The following is a 15,794-nucleotide window of genomic DNA, read 5'->3' on the forward strand; positions in this document are numbered from 1 at the left end:
CGATGACTCGGACATCTGTTTCTAAATTATTAAATCAAACCTGAGTTAATAATTATTTATACAATTCTAACATAATTATCTAGCAACTAGTTACCAGTTTCAAACAGATATGCTAGACAATTTTCGTAGTTAATATTGCAATTCAAGACTCAATGGCAATTGATAAACAATAACAGAATGACCTAGCTAAAATAACGAGTTCTCAAACACACTGTCCTCAATATCCAAAATGATGAAAGGCAAAAAGTCACATCTAGAACTGAATTTCATGAGCAACAATCTAAGAATGATTTATTAAAATAACAAGTACTCAAACACACTGTCCTCAATATCCAAAATGATGAAAGGCAAAAATTCAATAACTGAATTCATGAGCAACAATCTATGAATGATTTAGATTCTATATCCCTAATCTACCTTGCTTACTCGTCCATCAGTCAAAATCTACGTTAGTCCCCCGTTTAGGCAACTGCATGCTTACTATATCCTCTCTAGGTAGACTATCATCACCCTCATTTGCCATTTGACGACTCTCAGGTGTAGTTAATGCCAGAAGGTGTGTCGCCTCTTTATTTTTTCGGAAGACCAAGTATGCAATTGCAACCAAATAAACCAAAATCCCTGAAAATCCAAGTATTCCGCAGAACACCATGCCTACGACTTTTAAATGGCTATGAAGAAGCAATTTGACGAAGCTGGTTGCAATATAGTATATATTTATGCCCATAATCAAGGATCCAATGATCCAAGTAGCTGCCGAAATCTGCAAAAGGATAAAATAAAGATACGTAAAAAAAAAATATGCAGAGCCATGCACTGCAAAAATGGAAACTATGCAGTATGCACAAATACATTACTTTGGGTAAGGGTGTCGGGTGTGAGTGCATATCTAGAGGTCCGTCCCATCAAATCTCCAATTCCAAGGCACACAAACTCGGCAAAAAGGGTCATATTTTTATATTTTTAATGTATTATGTGAGATAAAATAGTATTATATGTAACATACAGTGTTAAAAAAGGCATTTTACTAATTTCATAGTAATTATACAAGAATACACACATGTAATAATAGTGTTACATAGAAATATATTAGAAGTGTCTGATGGAAAGTATCAGACACATATCTCACATCCTTGTCCAATTGTCGGGTGTCTGACACGGTTATTTCATTTATTTTGAAGAATCCATGTAACATATAGGATACAGGGGTTTCCTACTGATGACATCCAAGGCTATAGTACACACTTCAACATCCAAAATCTTACACTGTAGAAATTCTTATCCACTAATTGGTTTACTTTTGAATTAAATCCTGAGAGAGAGAGAGAGAGCTATCAAGTACGGACACGGACACGGGACATGGGACACAGCAATTCTTAAAAAATGGGTAAACAGACATGACGGGAGACATAGCGAATTTTATTTTATTTATTTTTATATATTTTTATGTGTTATGTAGATTCATATTACATTCATCCTAAATTAAAATTAACAAACACTAACATAGTAACATTAATTCAATAAATATAACCATTATATTTTAAACAAATTAATAGATCATCCATTCACAAAAAATTCACAAAAAAGTCAAAATAAACGATAATAAGAACTAAGACGAGAAGGGGAAAACATTCAACATCCAACAATATTTTCACAAAAGCACTAACTAAGAGAGGCCAAAAAAAATTAGCCCTGCCGTGTCCCCTACAAAAAAATCATTAAATTAAAGGGACACGCCATTTGGCGTGTCCCGTACGTGTCCCCGGCTTGTCCCCGTGTCGGACACTGCCACGGCACTGATTTTGGAGTGTCTATGCTTCATATATATATATATATAGAGAGAGAGAGAGAGAGAGCGACTGGAAGGACTGACTTTTGTGAACATTGATCAGAGTGTTTTGGCAGAAAATCCATACATGAAATTATTAAAGGGCAATTTGATCATATCCACGCCTCTAGGTTTTGGTGTCTTCTGATTTTGACGAAACTTTAAGCTGAACTAACATCTATTGATTTCTTGTCCAACCAGTAAATGCAAGAATTAGACAAAACCTTTCTGTGAAGACCTCACTTTATCATCATTTGCAAGCAGATTGTTCTGTCATATCTACATATCACCCTCTCATAGGAATGGCAACGGGGCGGGGCGGGGCCGGGGATCACCCTCCCCGTCCCTGATCCCCGATGGTCAAATTTCCCCCGGGCCCGGCCCCGATCCCCGACGGGAAACGTATCACCGCCCCCACCCCTGACTCCCGACGGGGATCGGGTTTCCCCGACCCTGAACATTCCCCGGCTAAAAAAAATAAAAAAATGAGATCAGCGTCTGGACCAGCGGTGGAAACAGATCTATAATCATCCAAGTAAACAGATTCAAACAACAGATCTATAATCATCATCATCCATTAAACAGATTCAAACAACAGATCTATAATCATCATCATCCAGTAAACAGATTCAAACAACAGATCTGTAGATCGGAGTCTGGACCAGTGGTGGTAGTGGTGTAGATTGGAGTTTGGACCAGCGGTGGTAGTGGTGTAGATCGGAGTCTGGACCAGCGATCAGCGGCTGAAGACAAGAGCTGAGAGAGCAAACGAGGTGTGAGAGAGAGTGGTGGTGGTGTCGCCGTGTCGGTGACTGAGAGTGAGAGAGAGAAGTCGGTGACTGTGTCGCCGTGTCGGTGAGAGTGACGCCGTGTCGGTGAGAGTGAGAGAGAGAAGAACGAGAGAGACGAGAGAGACGAGACGAGAGAGTGAGAGAGAGAATGAGAGTTGAGAGAGTGAGTCAGTGAGAGTGTTGAGATCTAAGAGAGTTGAGATCAAAAGTACAACTAATATTTATATAATATTTATATAATACAAAATATAATACAATTAATAATATTTATATAATACAAAGAGATACAGAGGCGTGGATGAATCAGGGAAATTCCGGGGCGGGCGGGGCCGGGGCCGGGGCCGGGGCCGACGAGCCTATCCCCGTCCTCGGCCCGAAATTGATCGGGGAGTAATTTTTTAATACCATCCCCGTCCCCGCGGGGATATTTTTCGGGGAAAAACCACTTATTTCGGGGTCGGGGGATCGGGTCCCCGTCGGGCCGGGTTTAAATTGCCATCCCTACCCTCTTACTTTATCACACACACCCTCATGCACATGCCCAGGTGCACATATACATGCATGCACCAATGCTTAATTGCTTATCCAAGTTTTGCAACAAATCATACAATGCTCAGATCATGTCTATGAAAGAAAAACAATGCAATTTGTGAATTGAGAAGAAATTTACAGCAATTGAGTTGGCATGAGTCCCCATCTTGGTCTTGCTGCTTGTGAACTTGAGAAGTGGAATAAGAGCAAAAGGGAGTTCAAATGATAAAATCATCTGTCAAGACATCATCAAATGTTAGCTTGCTTTAAAAATTAAAAATGCTGGCAAGATAACAAGAAAAAAGAAGTCTGCTCTGAGTTTGTTGACATGCAAAACCATTACTCAATTTGTACAAAAGATTCATCTCCTTTGTGAGTCATGTGCATGAAAGAATGAAAATCAATAGTTTTTAGCAATCGTCTTTATTTGTTGTAGCCAGGGATTTGGCTTGACATAACAGTATTTATTCAATGTAAAATTGGCATTTTAACCACTTAAAAACAAAGGAACTATATGGTTTATCTGAAAACCAAACCAAAAAGGACATAGATCTGAAAGCTTTGGTTTACTTTTATCCCCAGTTATCTGAGCAACAAAAAGAAAAGTAGATTGAACACTTATGCAACGAAGAATCTGAACTTTCAGGGAAAAAAAAAGAAAAAAAAAAGAACTAGATCACTTATAAACCAAGTATCACCAAGGATCAAGTAACAAGCTTCTTTTTTCACATAATACTGAAATTACGCACCATAAATGATAGATATATTTTAGTTCTTAGGTGCATCTAAACAGTAAAAAATATTAACTAAAATATGAAGAAAAAATTCACTCAAAACCCTAATGTAATTGTGGTATTTTCAGAGATTACTTGTGTATCTTGCATATGTGTGAATTGGCACAAAAAGAGTTCTCAAAGTACGTGCATGAATGCATTTTAACTTAAGTTAGTGTGATTGTGCTTCAATCATACAAAGTTGGAGACTGGTCTGTGTTGGTAAGAGAAAGGTCATGATTTCACTCGTACAATGTTACTTGATTAACTAGGAGAAAAATTAATTTGTACTTGAAAGTCGGTTGATTGATAATTGTATATTTTTGTTTGTATTATTCATATACAAATTTATGATTAAAAACAACTCTAGATTTTTATATATATTTAAATCTTCATGAAAAATAATATTATTATTTTCACTCGTCAAAATATGTATGTCATGCATTACATTTTCACAAAGGTATTAAGGATCAAAGTATTTATACATGAGAGAAGCACATGACACCAACATTATAATGATTAACAATTATTTTTCAAAGCTACATATTTGTATTTAAATACATTTATATTTTATAATATTAACCTAGCCTTCATATATCAAGGTATGGAAGAATACACTAAGTATTAAACACATGAATTACTTATTTACCCTTTAATTTAGTTGTTTGACAAAAAGATATTTTTAAATATTAACAAATACAATAAGAAACAAATAGAGGCATTTGACATGTCCAAGAAGAAATAGCATATAAAAGTTTACAATTTTTCCATCCCAATTGTTTAACCAATATTCGTATTATACCCATATATATTTAAATAAATATTTTTTTCCTCATCATATTTTTTATATCTATTTTTTCATTGCATTCTAAATCAAAGTTAATCTTATGATTCCCAATACTTCATATTTTAGATTAGTAAGAATGCATTTGATAAAGTAGAAGCTTCCTTTTTTCACCAAATAGTGAAATTATGCAACATAAATGATAGATATTGACACCAAATTGGGAAAAATAGCAAGCAATGTAGTATCTTGTGAACCTACTATATTTCCATGTAGAAGAACAAATATAGAAGTTTAGGAAGGGCATCCATCTCTGAGAGCTAAAAAGATTGAAGGGAAGAATATTTACCGAAGCAATAATGATTAACTGTCCAGCTCCAGCAGAGCCACCAATTAATGCAACTATCAGACTAGGGACTATTGCCAAGCATCGAGTTAAAAAGTTGCGAATCCATGTCTTCAGTCGTAAATCAAGAAATCCCTGAAACAAGCAATGTACAAAATCATTAAATTGATTATAGTTATCAACAGAACACCAGATGGGACCAAAATAAACTAATACTCCAATTAATTAAGGAATTTATAGGCAACATCAGATTGCTTCTGCTGCATAACTTCTGAAACACATTCATCTACACATATTTTACTTAAACGATGTTTTCCAACAGATTCCATGATAAGAATTGAAGGAAAAATTGAATCTGAGATTTTAAGACAATCCATTGAAACTCGAAGGTCATCAATGATGTGACTTGGGAAGAAAGTTATCACAGAATATGATACTGGTTTGTATTTCAGTTATCAACTAATAGTTCATTGAGCCATGGAAATATCCTCTTGTATATCCTATCACTTCATATCCTTTATGACAAAACCTAAGAGATAAAAATATATTAGCGTAAAAGAATTATACCAGTAAGACATGGTGATTTCAAAAAATTGTGCTCAACAGGGACACGGCAATAAATTTATATGTATATATATATATTCTTATTTGATATGTAGATTAATATTATATCCATAAACAATTAAAATTAACAAAAATGAACCCTAATTCAATATATATATACACACATATATAACCACTATTAAGTTGACTTTTAGTATAAAAAAAATTATACCAATAAGCATTGATTGTGAGATACCAAGAAGCACATGAACAGTGATTTCAAAAAAATGGACACAGCGGGGTCATGCATGACAAGAAATTATATATATATATATTCTTACCTGTTGCTATATAGATTAATATTACATCCACAAATAATTAAAATTAACAAAAATTAACACTAATTCAATATAAATATTAAAAATAATAATAATACTAAATAAATAAACGTCACTCTTAAGTTTACCCTTATTGTTTATGCACTTTTATGGATGATCTATTAATTATTTAAATTTAAGAAAAAAGTAATGAACATTCAACATTCAACATCTAACATCCATCAAATCAAAAGCACTAACATTCCAACATCCAACATCCAACATCCATCAAAAAATTAATTAATTAAATAAAGGGACACGCCTTGTGGTATGTTCTGTACGTATCCCTGTTGTCCCCACCATGTCCCCATGTCTGACACCACTACGGCACCTATTTTGAAGTGTCGGAGCTTCATAGGTGCGAAACACGGATATGGATACGAGACATGGATATGATATGATACAAATGCGGCAACACGAAGAAAATAGGATACGGGTATGGCTGGGATACGTTTGTAAATAAAAAATAAAAAATAAAAAATTATTAGTAGTGAGTTACACATAAGTTCAAGAATGTTGAGAATTCATATAATTTTATGATGCAAAACACTAACCGTTAAGAATTAGGCATTAATTTAAGATAGTAGCTTGTTTACTTTTTAAATTTTTAATAGGTCTTGCAAGTATTTCATTTCCATATCAAGTTTAATATGTTTATATTACAATAATAGAACAATCCACAACTTGTCTCTCTGCTTTCCCTTTTGGCACTAGTAAAAATGTTGTATTTAAGTTTACTTATTTATTTATTGATATTTAATTTTACTATAGTTGTATTCTCTTGTTAATCCTTAATTTTTATGTAATTTTAGGGGGTATGCATAAAACAATAAGGCTACATCAATTTGACAAATTTTAATACTATAACTCTCACTATGTTTCTCTTATCAAAGAACTAAACAAAGTATGAGAAGCAATACGTGACTTGGAATATCTGATAATCCAAAATTAATGAAAATTTAATTAAGAAGTATCTGATACTTTTAATAAGTATCCAATACATATCTGTGAGTATCCAAGGAGTATCGGTATCCGATACGGATACGATACAGATACATCTCTTTTTTTGAAGTATGCATGCTTCATAGGGTGCAATAGAGGAGGAGGGGGGGGGAATCATGCACAAAAGCTTTTTGAAGTAGGTTGAACCTGATTCTCTGAAGGCATTAATAATCTCTGACAAAAATTTAACCTCCAACAAGATTAATCAGAAAACTGAATACCTGCATAACAAATTGCCCGGCATATGTGCCTGTTATCGTAGAACTCTGACCAGATGCTAGCAAAGCAATTGCAAAGATCTTTGAACTCCAATTGCCTAACACATTCTGTAAACAGGAAAATATATATATATATATATATCGCTATAATGAACAATCTGGATTGTAGTAACTTGAGAAGAAAATGCAAAATAACACTAAGGATTTTAACCAAAATTAAATTTAGTATAATATATGAAACTGAACAGAAAGGACTAAAATGAACACTGAATATTGCATATGTTGGGGGAACAACAGATCACTTGCCTTAAGTAAAAAAGAGGCTTTGTTCAAGTCCAAATCTTGGCAGTTCTTCTGATCATCTGGGTTCAAATTCGAGGAATTGCAAACTGAACCACTTACTGAGATGACTGATACATTAATGAGAAAGGCAATCGTTAGAGCAAAGCCACTTTCTATCATATAAAACCTGCAAGCGTCCTGTAAACAAGAGAAACTGTCATTTGGTGCTCAATAGAATCATGCCCTAACATATAAAATCAAATTTCAGAAGGGGACTTTTGAGGGATCAAAATGATATCATGGTGCCTATATCTTGATACAGTAAAACTTCAATCCAATTAGCCTAAAAAAGAATATCACTTAGTTCCAAATTGACATAAATTAGTGAACTCCAAAAAATAAATAATAATGAATAAAATGTAGCAAATATAGACCTGAGCAGAAATCTATTTTCTTCCCAAGATTATTTGTCAAAGAGCCACTAGCACAAAATACTAATGAAAGACGAAAAAATTCTGCAGGACAAAAGCAAGATTCTCTTCTTTATCCTTTACATTTACTTTTTAATTGTTCTTTTTCCTTTCCTTTAATGTTTTGTCTATTTGTGAGTGCATGCATCTTATTTTGCTGTGCAGAATAAGATAGACCTGAGCAGAAATCTATTTTCTTCCCAAGATTATTTGTCAAAGAGCCACCAGCACAAAATACTAATGAAAGACGAAAAAATTCTGCAGGACAAAAGTAAGATTCTCTTCTTTATCCTTTACATTTACTTTAATTGTCCTTTTTCCGTTCCTTTAATGTTTTGTCTATTTGTGAGTGCATGCATCTTATTTTGCTGTGCACAACTTTAAGTTTGACAAATCCAGAACTATCGACCAAATTTTCTGAATAGTTTAATTTTAACTTTTTAAGCTGCTTTATGTTGATGCAAAAATATTTCCTACCATATAATTTGAAGATGGATCAATGGATGGACAAACATGACCATTCCTCTCCCCCTTCCAAACGAAGGTAAAATAAAATTCAAAAAATAAAGAAACGAAGACAATTTTTGGAAAAGGAAAAAAAAAAAAAAAAAAAAAAAAACTCAGAACCTCTAACTTCGAAGAAATTAAACTTGGTAACACAGAAAATAGCAGTAGGCAAGATGATATAATGTGAGAATAATTAGTCCAAAGTTGCCTTTTAGGTAACGGAAACAAGTTTTACTGCCCACAACCAAAGAGCAGTCTATATAGGTAAACTCTTAATAGAACTTTTGAGGTCAACCCACATACAAGCAACCACTTGACTTGAGAAAACTAAAAGGTCAATTAGCCCATTATAGATTAAAAATAAATAAATTTACTTTGATGCCATTAACAGATCGTGGTATTTTCCTTGAAAGGACCAAAGCTGAATGCAGGAAGAGATTGTGCCTGCAGCAAGTGCAAGACAATTAAGGAAATGAAAAACTTTGGAGCAGAATAAACCATTACCATTACGATAAATACAAGAAACTTACGGCATAACCATAGCTCCAAGGAGTGAAATTGCCAAGCCAGTAGCACCATTACCCTTCAATTGGGGAACAAAAAGCCCATTCAACACTTCTGAAGCATTGGGCTTCGCATATCCAAGCTCCACAAAAAAACATGCAGCAATTATAACTACCAGAAATGCAATGAACAACTCAAGTTTCCTCACCTGCACAAAGATCGCAATTATTATAGTTCCTTTTTCATTACTGCATTTCGCTCAATGGGTTGAAGGGAGATAGTGTATCAAGCTGTTGGCAAGGCCAACTTGATAGTTAAAACTTCAGTTCAAATGTGTTTACTTTAATCCCACAATGCATGGAGTAAAAGACTTGTTTAAATTACCCCATATTGCTGTAATGCTAGTAACATCAATGTACTGAGCCCTGTCAGAAGAACACCAACCCACACTGGAATTTTGAAGAGCATGTTTAATGCAAAGGCTGTTCCAATAACTGGACATAATAAAGAGCAGCAATAAGAATATAGATATATCAGAAGCCAATAATACATATATATCTGTTCAAGAACAGATGATGAATGAGGTTTGCATCAAACCAATAGTAAAAATATTAATGAAATATTTACGTAGTATGGGATGAGGGAGGTTAGTATGTCTTGCAGAGCTACATAAACATCCTACAAAAGACCTATGGAAACTAAGTTCCGTGTCTCTGGTGAACCATAATTTTTTTGTCATTTCTCGCAATTTATTATCTTTCTTGCATGTATATTAGCATTTTTCAGTTTATTACTATGAATGTGAACTGTAAATAATGATCACATTTTGTGTGTATAAGCCAACACCTCCATAAACACTATATATCCACGCTTACGTATCAGAATAGTTTACACTGTCCTTGTACAACTAAAATTTTCAGGCACGGACGAATTCAAGCAACTCAACTATCCAAGCCAAAAGACGCACCATTAGCTTGAGGCTGGCGTTGAAACCAAATAGAATGTTTGACACTTTTAAATAAAGAACATTCATAGATTGTACGCGACAAAGTCAGGAAGCTCCATACAATCCAGGTGGAAAGGCTGTATCAGAAATCCCATTTGATGTGGTGATTTGAGTAAAATAATCCAATATACAAGTTTTACCTCCTTTATATTACAAACTACATGAAAATGCACTGAAATGAAAAATTGAAGGAAAGACAATTTTTTTCACAAGCCTTAAAACTCGCAGCATATTCAAGAACCAAGAGAATAAAGCTCATCTATAATTCCTTCAGTTCCACATATGTGACATTATGATTTCCTACAAGAAGCAACCATTTCTTCACTGGAAAGATGTTCTGATCTTCCGAAGTGGATCGGTTTCTATTTTTTAGACTTAATAGACATAAAGATAGGGATAATATGTTCTATTGATTCCCCATGGGTAGCATCATTCTTTCTAATAAGGACGGCAACAGTTAACACAATCAAAATAGATCAAGCATCCACCTGACCAAATCATTTTCACCATGTAACCATTGCATGCCCATTCAAATAGTTTTACAAGATGTAGAAAATATTAAATAGAATATTCTAATGAGTTTGATCATCCGCATGCTTTTAAGAAAACATGATAGGATATGGAGTGAATCAGTTGTATTGTTGAATCATTTTTTAGCTCATCCAAGCTTTCAAATACTGCAGTAAAGATGAATGAGCTCACAACTTTGCATTCCAATTACATAAAGAGCTCTCATACCTTCGGGAATGTCACATGCAACTATGGCAATTTCAGCAAGAACCCATAAGATGAAGTTTGGCACCCTTGGATATTCAGCTCTACAATGTTCTGCTAGATGCTTTCCTATAATGTAAAACATGTATAATGAAAATATGAGGATATCAGTAATAGTGATTTGGAAACAACTGGGTGCAGTGCATATAGATAAAGATTGGTTGATGAATTGATCACATACCAGTGACCACCCCCAGGTTTGCCGCAAGAGATTGAATAATGAGAGCAGCACATGAAGCCACTAATATAATCCAAAGTAACTGAAAAACAGAGAAAGTCCATGAGAAAGAGTGGTATGACCTCAAGACCCCAAATTTCAAGTTAATACACAAACATGGACATTAACGAGAAAAGATTGGAAAATAAATATATATATATATTTATAAGAATCACACAATCTTGAGTATGTGCTCTCAACCTCTCACAGATATGGATGATTAAATTTCTATCAGTGTCATAGATGTACAGCATTTCCAACTGTGCAGAGTCCATCATTGGATGGGTCACATTGGAAAAATCCTCTGAGCGACAGATCAACTTATCCAAAAGTGTAACCATCCACAATCAGTTACACGGCATTCTTTTACGTAAAATTGAAAATGAGTTTGACCAAAAACATCAAGAAAAACAGTCATTACAATATCAATAAAGGTCAAATGGGTCAAAAGGAGTATCAACATGCAGTATATTATGTTACTCCCACTCAATTTTTAACAGTTAGGCATTCCTTCAATCTCCTGCCACCTAGGAAGCATAGACACTTCAAAATGGGAGCCATGTCTGTGTCTGTTGGACAGAGAACACTAGGGGCAAGCATGTCCACGAGGTGTGTCAATTTTTTTAATTATTATTTGTTTGTAGGACACTCCACGGACACGCGTGTCTTGTGTACATTTGGACACGCTTCAGGACACCTTTTGGAGTTTTTTTTTTTTTTTTTTGGAAATCTAATTTGGGGTAAGTAAAATATATGAAAACAAAAATGGGGCAAAGTGCAAGAAACTAAAATACACCTACATATACATTGATGTCTTTTATATCTCTGTGCCCTAAAAGTACACCGACATATACATTGATGCGTTTTATATTTCTATGCCCAAAATTATATTTATTTATATACATAGAAAACATAATTATATATAATATATAAATAATTCTTCCCGTTTTCCCAATTGATCTGTATCCTAATTTTTCAAAATCCGTGTGACCGTGTCTGTATCCATGTTGTGTCCATACTTCTTAGCTTACCATACTATATCAAAACATTCAAGTATTGTTTAATCTCGTATTACATAAATCTCCACAGAGAAAAGATATATGTACCTCATATTTGTACTGTGCTCCTGCCTGTATGTCGGTTTCAACTGTAAATGAACCACATTACGTGAGTGAGTGTATGACGGTAAAGAGCTAAAGAATAATGGTATTGTAAAACAAACTAAGAAAGAGTAAGTCTTACAATTTCCAGGATCTATATATGCAATAGAAACAAGAAACCCAGGGCCAATGTATGCAAACAAGTTTCTCCAGCTTTTCTTCTGCATATATAAAAAAATAAAACTCCATCAATTAACCAATTCCCACTGCAATTACAAAGCTAATTTCCAATTAGATCTTCAGCAGTTGATCCCAGACATAAACTCTTCTTTTAAAAAAAAAAGAAGCACATTCATCAAATTCATCAAGTTTAAAAGCTGTATGCCAATGAGACACCCAGGAGACATCAAATTGATGGAACTTTTTTTTTGTTCTAAAGCTGCAAGTCACAGTTCTTGAATCCATCTGGAAACCGATGAGTGAGTTATCTCAAAGAGACAAAAGGTGGAAGAGTAGCTGATAAAAAATTATGTTTTGCATCAAAAGGTTAGACAAATCGACAATCATTATGGATATTTACATTCAACCTACTCATGATTCTTACAACTCTTATGGCCGGATTCACCAATACTAAAGCAACTTACTTCAAATGTTGTTCCACCAAATTTAGTAGTACACTATAAAATCACATAGAACCTATGAATCATGGGTATGGGTAGTGTGGGTGCAGGTGCGGGTGCGGCGATACGGTAAAATCCAAAAAAGAAGTAGGGTATGGATACGGCTTGGTATGTTTGTGAAAAAATATTTATTTTTAATTTAGAGTAATGCAAAAATTAATTAAATGGTTTAATTTGTTAAGATCCAACATACAATTAATATTTCATTGCAAAAGTAAAGGTGTAAATCAAAATAAAATCTCAATATATTAAATAATTTACAAACCATAACTTAATTTTAAAATCATGCTAAGTATAAAACTAAAAATAAAAAAGAAGTTTAGTGAAAGGAATTTTATCTATGTAGTAGAAGAAAATATGGTTTCAACTCAGGCAGGTACGACTTGAATATATACTAGTATGTCTAAATACACCAAAAATTAAGAAAAAAAAATTTGGGTACGTGTTTCGTGCACCCAGTGAGTATGCATATCAGTCAATCAGTTTTTCTCTCACAACTATCTATTCAACTAAAAAATAATTTCAAACTCACTAACTTTTTTCACCTTGTAAGAAAGCCAAAAAGCCACTAAAAAGGCCAAGTTGCCAAATATCAAGTAAAATTATGGAAATAGTTTACTGCCAATATCATGTGGGTAGGAATCTAGATAGGGCATGTTTGGAAGCAAAGACTCCAAATTAAACTTTCACATGGAATCACCAATCATGCCACGAGTTTCTTACACACCTTTTAAGGCTCTAGCAAGTGTGCAACATATAACTCCCAAAAGAAGAACAATGATGCTTTCCTTGAGAGGTCTTGAAGGTCCATTAGGTTGTGTTTGGATCATGGATTTGGGTAGGGCTTCGGAAAGGGAAAGGGAAATGGTGGTCTAAAAGGCTACCCAAATCCATGATCCAAACACAGCCTCATAGATTTGAAAAATCTTGCAACACTTCCATAATGAAGCCAATCATCCTCCATACTATACCAAGTCCTAATCTTCCCAACCTCCCATATCAGAAAAAAGGAAAAAGAAATTTTTTACCACTCCCATTTTTCTCTCTCAATGACTAATTTAGGGTTTACTAAAAACAAAAAAATCAAACACACCAATCCCTGATGCTAGCTTTTAATCAATCCAAACAAAATCTCATTTGAATTTATTTCAGATTGATTAACCAGTCATTATATTGAACTCGACCCTAGGCCCACAAATTTCGAATTTATATTTGAAAACAGAGAATCAGAATGTAAATATTGAAGAGATTGAGACTCACATCAGGTACAATAATCTGATCGGACTCCACATTCTCAATCAGAGGCTCATTCGAACGACTCCGATTCCCAGTGCTAGCGATGAATTGCGGCTGCTCAGACGCCATTTAAAGTCACTGTAGTACTCTGTTCCAAATGAGACATTGAAATTTCGAAGCTCTATACAAACACTTGTAACCAAAACACGAATACACATACATGCAGTTATAATATATATATGTGTGTGTGGGTGTGTATGCAAAATATATGATTTAACAGGTGAAAACAGAGTGAAATGGAAAATGAAGGAAAATTACAGGGAAAATGATGAGAAAATTGATGGAAATGAACGAACCTATGGCACTGGACCTTGAGTTGTAGTAATGGTGAGAGTGATTGCAGAAAATGAACGTTAACAGAGTGTTGCCTCCAGTCCCTCTTCCTCTCCCTCTCTCGTTTCACTGTTGTCTGTATGGAGTAGTTCTTTATTTTCCAAATCCAAGTTGTGTTTAATACGCAACTTAAAAAAATATAATATAAAAAATAGAAATCACATGACTTTATAAAATATGTTAGCCTCACAAAAATAATATCATAATGATAAATTTTTTTTAATTCAAAAATTGGACAAAGTAAAAATGTATTTGTACGCCATGTGGCATTTTACATCTAAAATTGGACCGGAGTTTGTTTTAAAAATAATTCAAAAAAAATTTAAATATCCTGGGTTTAAAGTTAGAGAAAAAAATATCTGAAAAGTCAAAGCAAACAAATCTTATAAGACCATCTCCAACCCATCCTTGATATGAAGGATGGTTTCCTCTAACCCACCCTTCAAATTCATCTCCATTTGGGAGGAGAATGAGTTCATCCTTCATATTTGAAGGGAGGATGAAAAAATGAAGGATCCCTCCAAAACACTATTCATTTTGTATTTCTTATTATATTACAAATAACTTTTAATTTGTAAATTTAATTTTTATAAAATTGACATTATTAAAAAGTATAAAATTATACCTTTAAAATGAGTATAATATTAAATATATTTTACAAAAATTTTAAAATTAAATATTTATTAATAAATAAAAATTACTTTTTGAATAGAGTTTGAAGGAAGGAAATGAAGGTTTGTGGTTGGAGTTTGAATGAATAGTAACTTCTTCTATATTTACTTTTTGAATAAAAAACATTATTTTCATCCTCTTAGTGAGAGTATTGCATTGGAGATGCTCTAACTTAAACCGGCAAAGTATAACTTACGCAAATATTTTTGATCTCTCAAATATTTTCAACTAAAACTTCTATTTTCACACATCATTTCCTCTTAGCGCACACATCATTTTAGGCTCCGTTTGGGAAGAAAAAAGTCAGGCTTTTTTGGCTAAAATAGTCACAAAAAACAAAATAGACTATTTTAGCCACAAAAAACAAAACATCAAATCCAACCCATAATCATTACAATCCTCTCTCACAAAAAAAGCCAAAAAAGTCAAAAAGCCAAAAAGCCCTTCCCAAACAGGCTAAAATAGCCCAGACTAAAATAGCCAAAAATCCAAAAAGCCAACCCACTTCCCAAACGGAGGCTTAGTTTGAATATCAACTTAAAAACTACACATATGTATATTTTTAAATTAAAATTAAAATTTATAATTTTAAAATTTAACAACACATTAGGTAGGCAAACACCATTAGCATGCATTAAATTGAGAGAAAAAACAGTGTGCTGTCTTATTTATCATTTAATTGTAGAGTTTTATGTTATGTTTGGTTGAGGGATTTGAGGAGGGATTTGGAAAGGGAAATGAAAAAGGTAGGTGAAATGTG

The 15,794-nt window shown here is 33.7% G+C and overlaps 1 protein-coding gene across 3 annotated transcripts; it reads right to left on the reverse strand.

The window, feature by feature from the left end:
* Window positions 1-264: 264 nt before the first annotated feature.
* Window positions 265-14,510, reverse strand: LOC114284670 (metal transporter Nramp1). 3 transcript variants are annotated; one of them, XM_082909553.1, is made up of 14 exons: window positions 14,326-14,510; window positions 13,994-14,117; window positions 12,196-12,274; window positions 12,060-12,100; window positions 10,918-10,996; window positions 10,701-10,805; window positions 9,341-9,450; window positions 8,983-9,164; window positions 8,827-8,896; window positions 7,500-7,673; window positions 7,197-7,301; window positions 5,057-5,188; window positions 3,290-3,385; window positions 265-763 (listed from the first exon to the last, which is right to left on the reverse strand). In XM_082909553.1, the coding sequence occupies exons 2-14, from the start codon at window positions 14,096-14,098 to the stop codon at window positions 434-436; spliced, it is 1,608 nt and encodes a 535-aa protein (XP_082765679.1). In that variant the 5' UTR covers window positions 14,099-14,117; window positions 14,326-14,510; the 3' UTR covers window positions 265-433. The 3 variants fall into 3 exon arrangements, with proteins under 3 accessions (XP_082765679.1, XP_082765680.1, XP_028083418.2); XM_082909554.1 differs by having other exon boundaries at window positions 13,994-14,107; window positions 14,326-14,474; XM_028227617.2 differs by lacking the exon at window positions 7,197-7,301 and having other exon boundaries at window positions 14,326-14,503.
* Window positions 14,511-15,794: the final 1,284 nt, after the last annotated feature.

The sequence above is a fragment of the Camellia sinensis genome, chromosome 15, assembly GCF_055761805.1.
Source record: "Camellia sinensis isolate YWXY chromosome 15, ASM5576180v1, whole genome shotgun sequence".
NCBI lineage: Eukaryota > Viridiplantae > Streptophyta > Magnoliopsida > Ericales > Theaceae > Camellia > Camellia sinensis.